Raw genomic sequence first — 14431 nt, 5'->3', positions numbered from 1 at the left:
TGTAGAAGCTGTTTGTATTCTCCATGCTTTTCCTCATACTTCCTCTAATCAGCGTTAGAAAGGAGCAATAGACAGTACAATGATTGCTTCAGGGCCTATAGCAGCACAGTGGTGTGCTGATAAGGCTGGTGGCCAGCAAAGGCCTTGCTCTGTCCTGAGAGAGAATGTCATAGCAGAACCGAGCACAGAAGGGACCAAAGGACTCGAGAGGAAAGAATCACCTGTGAATTAATTCGCCTGGCAGACTACAGGGCAAAGATTGAAGATGTAATCAGCATCTGAAAATCTAGTAACCCAATCAGTCAGAAAAACTTGTACACAATTCAAACCACCACATCTTATAGCTTTTTAAAAAATTCAATAGATGAGGGAGAGAGAGATTTTGGATTGAAAATAAATGTCATTTGGATTTATAAAGCAGTGCCAGTTTCAGTAATATGTTATTATCTAAAGCACAGTCTGTCATTTTAGATCAAGGCCTACATATATTTATCCAAACTAAAGTATATGCACGCCTGTCATCTTCACTCCTTTCTTTTTCATTTGTTTCTGTCCCATTTCCCATTTCTTTTCTTTCCACCCGATGTCTTATTGTTGACTTTCCTGAGTAAAAAACTGTAAATAACTGAAATTAACATGTTTGCCCCCGGCATTAAGTTAACAGGGGAATAATTGTTCCACCTCTCTGGATGTGTCCGAATGAGAATGATTTTGTGGGACAGTGTACTATTATGTCCATCCATGTCTAGCATTGTGTTTACTGGCCGCAAATGGGCTGGCAGCAGCCTCTGTGGGTCTTACTCTCTGTTCGCTTCTCTCTGCCAGTCACTGCACCGCCGCCATCTCTGGCACTTCCATCCACTCTGGATGGCAGTAATCATGGCCAAGCTTTACGCCCATATGGCAGGCAGTCAGCCTCTTAAGCTGGATCGCAACATCACTTAACAGTCATTTAATGATAGCTTACTTGGGCACCATTGCATTAAAGCTCCAAGTTCGGTGTTATCGTCAGAAAAAGATGAAACGTAGATTTTAGTTTCTTTTTTTACGCTCTCGCTTTTAATGCTCCATCTGAATGTAGAAGAGTATAATTACTGTCAACCTCAACAATCTTCTGCCTACATTTAGTCAGTTCAAGTTACTGCTTGTACGCTTAGGGAATTAAAGCACATTATTTGCATGATTTATGAAAACAACATTAATGTTTAACTAAATTAGAACTTGAACGTGATATTAAAAGCAACTACCATCACAATAAAAATATTTTGCATGATAACAGTTAAAGGGGTTAAGTATCTCTAATCAGCTTGCAAATAAAACAAAATGATGATTTAAATTATATTTAAGCATTTATTGGGGTAAAGCAACCAATTTTAACCAAATGTAATTGGTTGAAATTATGCAGATACACTATTTTGTGGTACTTAATGACACGATTATGGCAGTTTGTTTCTTTACATTTGCTGAGTCAAACCAAAGGTGATTAAGCAAAGGGAATAAGACAAGCTCTGCTGTTTGGCTTTTTAATATGATTTGAAAAGCCAATAACTGTGTTTTAGTCATGTTTCGAAATGCTTTCTGGGATTTCTGTTAGTATTTTGACGCGGGGGGGCTTTACTTGGCCAATGACTATTCTTTATTTTCTTTGTTTTTGAAAATGAAGAGTAAAGAAATGATATTTCAACCTGGGACCCTGTAAGCAAATTGTCGATGCTCGTTTTGCATTTAGCCACTGAGGCGTCACATCATTAATGTGACCTAAGCCCACTACTCCGCCTACGAATAGGCAATAGTGTGTTACCTCTACATCATGTAGTGTGCACAGCTGGTTTGGAGAAAACTTGGATTACGATTTGCATGATGGATTTCAAACTAATTGGAAATAGGCTATGGTTTTCTTTTTCAGACATACTGGTTGTATTAGGAGCCATTAGTGGCAGTTGTGGTGAATGTATCTCTGGTGTCTCTCCCCTGCACCTGGTGTATGTTTAACATTCATGAATAGTTTAAACCTCTAGCATCCCCTCTTATGCCTCTCTAGAAACTGCACATGTATTTAATACAAACTGCCCGTTTAGAGGGGTTTTTTCCCCTCCCCTTATATCTATAAAGCTACAGCAACTTACAGTAAAAGGATTGATGAATGGATTGATGGCTGGTCTGTGGGTTGTTGGGTGTACCTTATTATCAGGCATCAGGACGAGGCATCTCAAAGTATCTCAAATCCAAGTTTAATGCTAACTGTAGACCATCTGATGTCAAATACATACACTCATTAGTGACACATGTTACTCATAAACCTTTGTTTATAAGAGTGAAAATTTGGGCTGATAATAGTATCTCCCCTTTTCTTTGTGTAACACTTCATTCTCTTTAATTGTAAGTAATTCACAGGAGTCTATTGTCTAACAGCTCAGTGTAATGGCACTAATCACAGCAGAGAGATCATTACGGCCATTATGGTTAGAACTTTGCTGAAATTAATTGTTTAGGAATATTTGGACAATAAAACCTTTCCGTTGCAACATGGAAAGCAATACCATTTTTTTCCATTGTAGGCACATGGAGAACAGTAATAGGACAAACATGTCATGTAAGTCAGTTTTCAAACTGCAGAAATGATGGTGCTAAGGTGGGGGGCCTACTTTCATTATTCTCTTATCGTGTAAAGAAAATTGCATCGAAACGAGACTGCAGGCTGTGAGCAAATGCACAACATCTGATTCTAAGTCTCCCCTATAGGTGACATTTTTGTTTTCAATGTAGTATGTAAGTGAAATGTAGGCTGATTTCTATGTATCTTTTGTTTTATTCAGTCACATTGTTCATCATTCTAAAAATCATTTGGGAAAATACACGGAACCTTACAGAGTTGCAAAAATTGCAGTACTACTAGTTAGAGATATATAAGTTCCTTTTCACATCTCTAATACTTAGTGTTTGTCAAGTATTTGTGCAACCTTAGTTTTTATTCAAGATCCAGCAGGTGAAAGAGAAGGATTTATTATGTGGTGAGAAGATTTAGGATTAAGCTTAAGTCATGTTATTATTATTTTTTAACTTCACTGCTGAAAGTTTCAAAGAAACTCATTTTGAAACACTTAATGTTGTTAAGGTGCTTTTAAAGCTAGCCACTGTTGGACCATCAGGTTTGAATATTATTGGAGTGCTCTAATCGCACTGAAAAAAAAGAAAAATTGCTATTAATGTCAGTTGCCTGAACCATTGCTCTTAGTCTGCTGATTTGGATGAGATAAAAGCATTTGAAAATAGGCAATCGTTTGTCATTAGCTTGAAATTGCTTCTTTCTTTCTTTCATTCATTCTTTCTTTTTTTTTAAGCTTGTTACTGGGGTTAGGGTTCCATTACATTGGCATACGTACTGTATGAATGTGTAGGTGTATACACTATGTGGGCAAAGGGATCTGTAACTTGTGATGCAGTTAAAGTAGAAATAATACCTGAAATGCAAATAAAAGATTCCACAAGAAATTAGGTTAAACTCATATAACGACCACTCCAGACAGGTAATTTAACCAAGTCAACTTATGATTAACAGAATATGTAAAATTTGTTTCTTTCATGTAAATCCAACTTTAAATATTCATGATTTTATTACTGTATTTATTTAGTATATAATCAGATTTCTGTACATCCACTGTTCAAGTGGTTTTCCGGTTTTCTTTGAGAAAAATAAATATACACTTTTTTTCACTACCAGGCTCATTGGTTTAATTTTATCTTTAATATTCTTGCTGTTCTTTATTGCTGTTGTTGAAGTTTCCAGCAACGTATCACTGGTATGACTGTGATTGATGACTAACTGTTGGGGGACTTGTTTTTGCAGTGGATACCAGTTCTCTCAGATTTCAAGCGGAAAGAAACCGTCTGGGGCTTTGTGCCAGATAACTTGAGTCAACCCCCAGCCCTTCACCTTGGGGACTACAACCTGGATGGGTTCCCTGATGCCCTGGTAGTCCTCCAAAACAAAAGTGGAAGGTAGGAACAAAGCACACGTGAGCTCCATTTAATAACTCCTCATATGTGTGCATATTTGCAGGTTTTGTTCTATAATAAACCTACTTGTGTGAGGGTGAGATATGTAGATATAATTTTCAAGTTCCTCCAAGATTGTTGTATAAGATCGTGTCTTGAAACAATAATTTCATGTGAGAATGAAGGTAATCCTCACTTGGCAGAGGGTCCTTGGAAATTTGTCAAGTAGGTCCCCGAACTCCAATCCAGCTAATGTTTGACTCCCATCATTCACTTCATGAGCCATCAGTGCAGAGGAATAAACTGTCAGTATGCACAGGTCCAGGGGGAGCCTACAGCATGTAGTGCAGCTATGTACAAACCTTGTTTACATAGTGATTACTCTGGTTTCTTGACATTAATATCGTGAGACTCACAGATTTCATGGAAACCTCTGAGTTCTCATTTTGCTTCATTTATTACCCACATTTGAATTTGTTGTGTAGCATCCTACATTTGATGAGATTATACTAACTATAGTATTCCAGCAGCACCATAAATTTGAATTGATTGGAACCTAATAAGTCAAGATGCATACTTAAATGGCTTATGCAAATTTGTTTAGCTTTCAAAACTATAAATGTATTTTTCTTTCTTTTCTTAAAGACGCCACATGGCGGATGAATTTATGCATTAATTTACTGTGAAATTAGTGTACTTGCAAATGACACATTCTCACGGTGAGGGCGGGGTAATGCCTGACAGTATAGCACTATCCATTATGACATTTTTTTTACAAAAACAACTGTCACCCGCAAGGGACAGGGGGGATAATATAGCAGCATTTATTTCTTTAAAGTATAATTATTAATTTACATTTTCACAAAGGCAGCTAATTTGGGCAATACATTTTCATCCTAGTGCTCAAAGGCAAAAATCGTATATATTTGCAGTGTACAAGGTATTCATAAATAGACCTGCAATCCTGTTCACAGTAGACTTCCAGAACAACTCTCTTCCTCGAGCACGGTCATTGCTAGCATGTTCAATGGTGGTGCAGTGGCAAATATTCATATATAAAAAGCAGGCACCTATGTCATTCTGCATTTTCCCCCTGGTGTGACTGTAGCATTAACCAAATCTATTTAATATTGAAAGAATGTATGACATAATTTAATGAAGGAGTGTTACTGAACACAGGCTGGAAGGAAGGCGACTAAGGTGAGTGTGTTCTTCAGCTTATGGACGTCGTGACTGATAAGCCTAGTCTTTAAAAATCATTACTGCATACGCTAAAATGCAAGCACCACAACCACTGGGAATAAGGAGTATGTGTTTATTGAAGGACATGTTTGTTGTGGATTATCTAGCCTCAGAGATGATGATAAGATAGCTGAAGAGGTCAAGGCTGCGATTATCTATGCATACTGATTGCTGTGTTTGTCAGAAGTAGTAAGACGTTGGGCAAGAGCTTCAAAAGACACATTTGAACCCTATTTTTCTATATAATCATCAGTACGTCCTGCTGGGCTTAACTCTTTGCATTCACCCTCATCTGCAAATAGCTTATTTCTCAAAAGCTCTAATCACAAAAAGCAATGGTGTCTCCCGTTCTCTCTTCCTTTTTCCATTTCGCTCTCATCTGAAGCCTGAACTTTGTAATCCTCTACTGGGCCAGGGGCATTATTGCAGTACACTTTACCAATATAGTATAGTTTGCTCCAGCTAACATTTCAAATGACGTCATCAACTAATGAAAACAGATCAGGATGAAGAGAGAAAAAAAGGTTAGAGAATTTTTTAGATGCCTTTTTAGATTTTTTTTAGATCTTTTTCAGCTACCACAAACCTTAGAAGATTAGCATAACAGTGCCAGTGGCTTGATTAGTAAATTCTATATCATGCTTAGGAAATAGGCCTATACACAACAATTCTCCCACAACTCTGGTCTGAATTGCTTCTTTTGAGTAAAAGGTATGAGGTTTCAGAGGATAGCCTTGACAGATCAGATGTAGCTGTTTTTCTTCACATACTTTATGAAATACCACCAACTCCTCATCTGCTTTGGATTCAGCAGCGCTCTGAAGTCCAACCTGCATCGGGCGTTGCTGTCTCTGTAAATTCTTTCTACTCAAATGCTCTCATCTAACCAAATATTTGTAATGCCCACAACTAGTCTATTTCAAGTCCCACTCCTCCTCCGCCCCTCTCTTTTCTCTCTCATCTCTCCATCTCTTCTCCTTCAACTGGGTATTTATAGCAGCTTTTCAGATGAAAGTCCTGCCAGTCCACGTCACTCCTCCTCGCAGGAAAATGAATGTTGATTTAAGTGTTCAAAATAGGAGGACGGAAGAAGAGAGGGTGTGAGATGAGAGTAATCGGGTGAAATGAATGGAACAATGAGCAGATGGAGGCAGCAGAAGGAATAAATGGAGAGTTGGAAGGTCATTTAGTAAACATGAGGCCATTTTCTCTTACTACTCAAACTTTAAAAAAACAAGTTGTTTATACTGCTTTAGAATGATATGTTTCTTATCTTATTAATACTTAATTATTGATTTCGTTGTTCTTCCCCCCCTTTATTTTTAAGACCTCAGACCTGCTAATAGGGAATTTTGGGAAATGAATGATCAGCACATTTTGAAAGGCAGTGTGACAATATACTTAAGTACCATGTGTAAGAGCTGAAGATATTAAGTATAGACTTTGCTCAGCAGAAAGTTGGTAAACCCAATATATCTCAAGGAGGAGTCACTTTTACATTAATCTTCTTTATGCATGTGTGCTTAATTTGAATTTTAGATTGTAAGCAATGTAGGTAACCTACTATCCAGCCTTTTCACTTTAAAAAAGCTGTCATCGCTGCTGTCAGTCGCATCACCTACCATTTCAGGGTAAGAAACTTTATATCAGCATAAAACTAGAAAGCTGCTACCCTCTACCCACATAGCAAAATTGGTATGGATCAGATCTGCCCCACACAATGTGCTTACACATGGCCCACATACCGCAAAGAATGACGGAACCTTTGGTGGCCCGGATCTGGTTTGCCAGCGGTGGCCCACACATGGGCCAGCACAAGACCCACTGGTGGCCCTGACTTCCAGACACACTGGTGGCCCAGAATAGTTTCAGCTCTGGCCCCAGATGTCAGCCTAATGTGTACCTTAATCAAGCCATGTAATAACAACATGTGCATAACAGTGCAAAAGTAACATGACGGAACTCTGTTCAGACTGATTCTTATATAACGCTTTTCACTATCCCGGATTACTGAAAGTGCTCTGTACAGCATGCCATATTCACCCAATCACACACTTTCTCTAAACTGAGTGCTTCCTAACTACATTCATACACATTCACACTCTCGACATGCAGACTGGAGGAGCCAGGGATTGAACCACTAACCTTCCAATCAGAAGGTGACCTGCTCTACCTCCTGAGCTACAGCCACCCAGTGGTAAACATGAGTAAACCCTCACTAGGTTTTGGATAAAGTGTACACTCACAAACCTGTCAAACCTGCATTTAAACTTTGGCTACCAAAGCAGTATAGTATTGCAACATGGCATTTGGGTCTTCTAACTAAAATAGGAAAACAGGAACATAGACAGTGCCATCATTGCCAGACCTGGCGCACATCTGGTTGACATGACACCGGTCATTCAGAAGTGCCAGCTTGATGCCAGATCCGGGCCAGACCTGTTTTCTATGAGCGTGGGCCACATAAACCAAACCACAATCGAGCCAGATATGGCATGCCATCACATAAACAGTGCCATCTACACCAGGCCTGGCCCATATCTGGATGACATACGTCTTATCATGCCAGAAGTCAGCCAGCAGTGCCGGCTTGATACCAGATCCGGGCCAGACCTGCTTGCTACGTGGGTAGTAATACTTCTTCTCAATACTATTACTAATAATAATTACAGATTTTTGGGGGGAAACGGTCATTATGAATTCTATTCCCCAGCCAGCTGGGGCCTTTCTGTGTATAGTTTGCATGTTCATAGGTTATCCAGCTTCTACCAGAGTCCAAATGCATGCATGTTAGGTTAACTCAGGGGTCGGCAACCTGTGGCTCCGGAGCCGCATGCGGCTCTTTAGTCCTTATACTGCGGCTCCGCGTGGTTTGGGCAAATAAATTAGAAGTATTTAGCTGAAGTGTATTTTATTTATGTTAGTTCTTTTTAACTCGTAGTTCTAATTTGGAAGATTATTGTGATATTGAAATATAAAAATAAAATTATATTATATTATTTTTTCATCGCTCAAAATAAGAGTCACACTTGCGGAAGCCGGTATACCCGCCGAAACGCCGTGCATTTATCGAGACTTTCAACCCCAGATAGGCCAATTATGGATCTTCGGATCCACATTATGTCAGCAGCTGTTCTCCACCGTGAACTATGTTAAAGACAAACACCGTTCACGCCTCACAGATGACAGCTTACAGTCCTGCGTAAACTGACTTCGTATAGCCCCGATTTGCGGACTCTGTGCGCAGAGGTTCAGGAGCAGAAGTCCCATTGTAAACAAATCACGGCAGACCCGACGATGTTTCCATGAGCATGCTTTTTGAGCATCTCTTTATTGAGCACTTTTCACACACGGTTGCTGTACGCATACAGCCGGCTGTAGCTTTGCAGCTCACAGCCCGACATACACCACCAACAACACAACAGCGCAGACAGAGCAGACGTAAAGGCAGCGAGGCGTGATTGCGGGTGTCACTCAGGTGCGTCCGCCTCCCCTGCAGCGGCGCTGCAAACCACGCCCCGCCGCACGGATTAACCAGGTAAAATACATATTTAGGCAGAATTTTGCAAATATCTATTTTTCATTTTTCAGCAGCATAGTGCTTTTTTCCGATTATTTTTTAAGAGTCAGGTCAAGGCTCCAACAGCCCAAAGGCGATATAAGGGTGGCGGCTGACAACAGTTTTTGTTTGCTACATGCATCATTTTAGTTCAGCTGGGTGTCTTTCCTTTTGTTATATTTCTTTAAGAGTTCAAATGTGTTGATTACATAAATATAATTTAATTTTCTCTGTAGCACTTCATGGATTTCATAAGCAGCACACCTTAGTTGTTCACACAAAGCATAAAGATAAAAAACAATATATACAGTGTTATCTTCATTTTAGATGTCAAAAAGTATTTGCGGCTCCCAGTGTTTTCTTTTGCGTGGAAACCGGGTCCAAATGGCTCTTTGGGTGTAAAAGGTTGCAGACCCCTGAGTTAACTGGTAATTCTAAATCACTCATATGTGTGAATGTGAGTGTGAATGGTTGTCTTTTTTTCTGTGTTAGCCCAGCAATAGAATGGCAGCTTGGTGTACCCCACCTCTCATCCACAGCCACCCACCACCACCATCCTGAACTGGATAAGCGAAAGAGATGGATGCATTATGAATTCCAAGACACTGTCACTGTGTGTGTTTGTGTCTTCATATCTGTGCCACATGTTTAGGTTTTTATCTTTGTGCAGTTTAATGTCTATCGGCAGTTCCCAGAGCTGCACTCCTCCTGGTCTACGTTATGTCCAGGTCACAGGACAGATGGTCCCTCCAGACTCTTTCTCTCTGTCACTCTTGCTCTGTCTCGTGCACACAGTTACATGCTCACACAGATGAACATCACAACAAAGAGTACAAGGCTGTTACTCCCTGCTGAAAAGAGCTCCTATAGGCATTTCAGTGATTGCAGGAAAGTTTGGAATGCCGACTGAGATGGGAAGCAAGACAGAGAGAGAGAGCAATGCAGTCTCAGTGAAAGAAATCTAGTGTGAAAGTAAAAGACATGCCCTTTTTCCTGTGTTGCCTTTTACAGATGCAAGAAACGTTCTACCGGAATCCTCATGATAAAATATCGCCCTTTCTGGCATAGATGACAGAGTATGTCAATGTGTAGTTTATACTATATATGTAACAGATTCTTCTTCTTGTTTCCAGGCATGAGGCAGGCTGTAGAGCTGTATGATTTATTCACAAACTTACATGGCCCATTTTCTGTTACGGCTTCGACTAAAAAAATAAAAAATAAAAAAGCAGTTATTAATTGTACTTTAGTCATTTGAGGTTTGCCATTCATAGACTAAGTAGTGTTAGAGATGTTACGTTGACAAAAGCATAATTATTTATGAACCTTTTACATGTTTACAGATCTAAAACCTGCATGTGGGTTGGGAAAATTCACTTTATGCAGCAGTTAATCTAATTACATCTAATTATTCTAATTTAGATGGTAATTAATTTTATTAAGATAGTAATAAAGGTATTGTTTTGTTTTATTTTGAATTATTTTGAAAGATGTCCGAACTACTGTTTCTCTAAAAACCAATGTAGGTCCTGATCACCCAAAGTTGTGATAATTTGTTATGCAAGAAAATTGGACACATAATGCAGTAGTACAATATACTAAGAACAAACCTGCAGCAGCCATAATTATATTATTGTCATTGCAGAGTGAAGTGTCTCATACTGCAGACAAACGGCAACGAAACAATGAGGCCAGATGTTGCCTGTTAGAGCTATCACTCCCTTCTGTTTTCTTTTCCTTTTTCCTACAGCCTGAACTACTATTCATTTATCAGCTTACCATCATTAGTGTGACTTTGAAAGTGTCAAAGCTTCAGAAGATGCCTATTTAAAGAGAATTTGCCACAAGCTGCTACAGAGTGCAGTTAGATAAACCAGTAAATGGCTTTACTTTCTAGGAATAACACAAAATATGAACCACTCTTGAACTGCTTTTGTATACAGAGTGTAGGACTGTTTGTGTCAGCCACAGCCCTCACAGACTGGGATTATCCTCAGCTGTAATCACCCACCCTCAACTGTATCACATTCATAGACTGAATAAAATGTGCAAAGGTCAGCTTTAAAGTGTAATCTGCCTGAAGCAACTTAGATATAATTACAAGTGTGTCTCCAGTGTGCACATCAGCATGTGTGTCTCAAGTAATTGAAAACAGCCAGATGACCTTCTAGATGAAACCTCGCTTTCAGTCAGATCTTTGCTCCTGCAATTCTGAGGCTTTCCCAAACCTCCGTCACCATAACCTTTAACTTCAGCGGATAATTGCAAGTTAAATCAGACCAATGGATTAAAATGGGCCTACATCATCATTGCACTCTCATATACACAGGGATTATAATTTAATGCCCATTAAGTCCAAGTGCTGACCACTGTTTACCTTCTCAGATAAAAAACTACAAAGCGAATACAATATTTGCAGTATGAATATTTTCTTTATTTTATCTCTCTAGAATAAATGTTTCTCTGTGTTGTGCCTTGGGCTGTACCAGCATGCTTCTAAGCAATATTACAGCCTTTCCACCCCTGTCACTCATCATATAAAATGTTCAGAACAACCATTTTCAAGGTGTATGAGTCAGCGAGCACTAACACGCCACAGCAGTGACAAGCTCCCACCCTTCCTTGGAGACTTCAGAGATGTGTCCCAACACAGAAATTGATTTATTCCGAGGAACTAGAAATTAGTATGTATTGTTTCCTATTGACTATAAATCAACCACATAGCATATTAAAATTAATCATTAGTAATATATATTATTTTTGGAGGGTACCTTATTGTGTTTTCTTGATTGTGGATTGTCTTTTTACTGCCGCTGAGCTAGAAACAAAAATATTATGCACAAATCCCTTTCACAGTTTCTTTACTTAGCAATACATAAACTGCTGGTGGTTGGTGGTTTCATTTAGTTGGGCATAGTTTTTCCTTACCCACATACTTTTGAGATTCAAGGCATGGTTCGCCAATAATAAAGGTATATACCATTTTTGACTCACTAGAGAGATTTTTTTTTTTTTGCTTTTGTTTTGCCAACTGTTATTTACTCCAAGAAAATATGGTCATTATTTTAAATGTCTAATCAGCCTTCTGTATAGAATAACATTAATTGTTTTTTCCCAAATTGGAGTCAGCAATGTTTTTTAGATAAGCAGAATCTCCTAACATCTGCTGATCTCTCTGAATTTAGCTTTTGTTTGCCTGTGTCAACATTTAAAGGACATTAATATGTAGACATGTTAATACCAGTCAGATCTCCCACTATAGTGTGCTTTTGCAGTTATAAAAAAGGCTAAACTCTTCTCTGATAATGAACTATGTGGAGTGTTTTTGTTTGGTGTTTCTATTAGAGTGCAGAGTGTGGCGTGGGCAGCAGTTAGCAGCACTAACTGTCTCCTTCTGATCTTTTAGCTCTGACCAGCTGCCGGAGTATAAAAAAAACAACAAAAAAACAACTCATCAGACGTCTAAAACCAGCAGAAGGCTTTTTGAGCTAAATGTTATCTTTTGCACACAGACACACTGTGACTGCTTTTGGAAAAGGTGGCCCCATTAATAAATTAGTTTTTGGTTTGTCCAAAAGTGAATTCTATGAAGTCGATAAGACCACTTTTGATTGTGAAAATTGAATTTGTAGATTTCTCCCTGTATTTTGCAAATAAATCAGTCTAGACCTACGGTTCTAAATGTGAAGGTATCAGGAGGTTCACAGTGAGAGTGTTAATGCACAATCCTCCACCCATTTATTATCCTAACAGCTTATCTAGTTCAGGGTCTCAGGAGAGCTGGAACCAGAATACAACCTAAATGAGAGAAACTTCAGGCCAAAGCCGTTACGTTAAATAGTGCACTAAGTTTTCATGCAGTCTCTGTTGAGTGTGTGCCCTGGGCTGCTAAAAGCATAACCTAGAATGTCCTTCAGTGTCAGCAGCCCCCAGGCGAAATTTCACACATAAGAGCCCTGTCTGGGTTGAAACTCAGGTCCCTCGTGCTGTGAGGCACTGGTCCTAGCATCAAGCCACAATTCTTTAAAAAATTCCAAATTTTTCCAAAATTAATTCCATCCATTTTCTTCAGTTTATCTGGGTCCTGGTCGTGGGGGCAGCAGCCTAAGCAGAGAAGCCCAGACCTCCCTCCTGCTGGCCACCTCCTCCAGCTTGTCTGGGGAAACACCAAGGCATTCCCAGGCCAGCCAAGAGATATAGTCTCTCCAGCATGTCCTGGGACTGCCTCGGGGCCTCCTCCCGGTGGGACATGCCTGGTGGACCTCCCCCAGGAGGCATCTTGGTCAGATGCCCGAAACACCTCAACTGATGAAGGCATCAAAGCCACATCATTTGTGTAAAACAGAGACGAGATTCAGACACTGTCCAAGTGGAAGCCTTCCGTCACTTGGCTATGCCAAGAAATTCTGTCTATAAAAATTATGAACAGAATTGGTGACAAAGGACAGCCCCAGCTGAGTCCAACACCCACTGGGAACGAGTCAGACTTATTGCCGGCTCTGCGGACCTAGTTCTTGCAACGGTTGTATAAGGATAGAATGGCATGTAGCAACGGGCCAGACACCCTATACTCCCTAAGCACCCATCACTCTGAGGGACACAGTCTCCAAGTCCACCAAACACATGTAAACTAGTTGGGCAAACTCCCATGCACCCTGAAGTATCCTCAAGAGGGTAAAGAGCTGGTCTGTACTATACTATAGACATACAACTTCACTGAGGTGAAGTCAGTGCTCTTATGGAAGAACAATTTCTGAATTTGCACCGCATGAAGTTCCCACCATGGGGAAAAAAGGTAATCTTCTAAAACAATGTGACCTTTAAAAAATGGTTCTTGGTTTTCTCTCCAGCCCACTGCGGTGTTCTGAGCTGCTGTTGCACATACATCTCCACAAAACAAGTAACATCAGTGAACCAATACAGAAAGTTAAATGGTGCTAACAATGGTGATGGCTCTCATAACCGTATTTCATGTTGCAGACAGATTTGCTAGCAACTCAACTCAACTTGGTCCACACAGATGACACTGTTCACTTTTTTGCATCTATTAATATTGTCATTATTATGGGCTCATTCTGAACAAACTTAACCAAGATTTAATTGTATATAATCATTTGGTATAATTAGCTGTGTATGAAATGATAGTTTTGGGGGTGAGACCAAGCAGTTCTCCACTTTTCTTCCAGGAGTTGTTGTGCACACAAGTGTTTCTCCCATCAGCTGCAGAGGGTAGAGGACAGAGGGCAGGATGATGCCATAGCGCTGTCAGCAAGTTGAATGTTAAAAGGTTAAGAACCACTACTGTGCAAGGGAACCTTTGCTGTTTAATTGTAGGTAATTTTCTACCAGTGAATGGAATATTTACTGTCCTGACAATGATTTTCCATGTATTCATGAGAGCAAGAAAAATATAGACTAACAAGCAACACAATGAGTCTAACAACATCTTGTGATGGGGTTGTGTGCATATTGTATGCCTCTTGGATTCCCCACATCATCCTCACAAAGAAAAAACACAATTTCTTTTTTCTCTTGTTTTATGAATGAAGGACTAAAGGATAACAAACCACATTGTCTTCTTTGTGCTACCCACAGATGGGTCCACAGTTATTTGGTTTTTGGGGCTTCTCTAAA

General features: G+C 39.7%; 1 protein-coding gene across 1 annotated transcript in view; it reads left to right on the top strand.

The window, feature by feature from the left end:
• itfg1 (integrin alpha FG-GAP repeat containing 1) overlaps positions 1–14431 on the top strand; it is a 145533-nt gene that overhangs the window by 55990 nt on the left and 75112 nt on the right. Inside the window, exon 10 of the mRNA XM_031746505.2 lies at positions 3848–3999. Coding sequence (XP_031602365.1) covers positions 3848–3999 — 152 coding nt within the window. The remainder of the gene's footprint in view (positions 1–3847; positions 4000–14431) is intronic.

Source organism: Oreochromis aureus, linkage group 1 (assembly GCF_013358895.1).
Source record: "Oreochromis aureus strain Israel breed Guangdong linkage group 1, ZZ_aureus, whole genome shotgun sequence".
Taxonomy (NCBI): Eukaryota; Metazoa; Chordata; class Actinopteri; order Cichliformes; family Cichlidae; genus Oreochromis; species Oreochromis aureus.
Note: the sequence above shows the minus strand (reverse complement) of the source record. Positions and strands in the feature narration are given on the sequence as shown.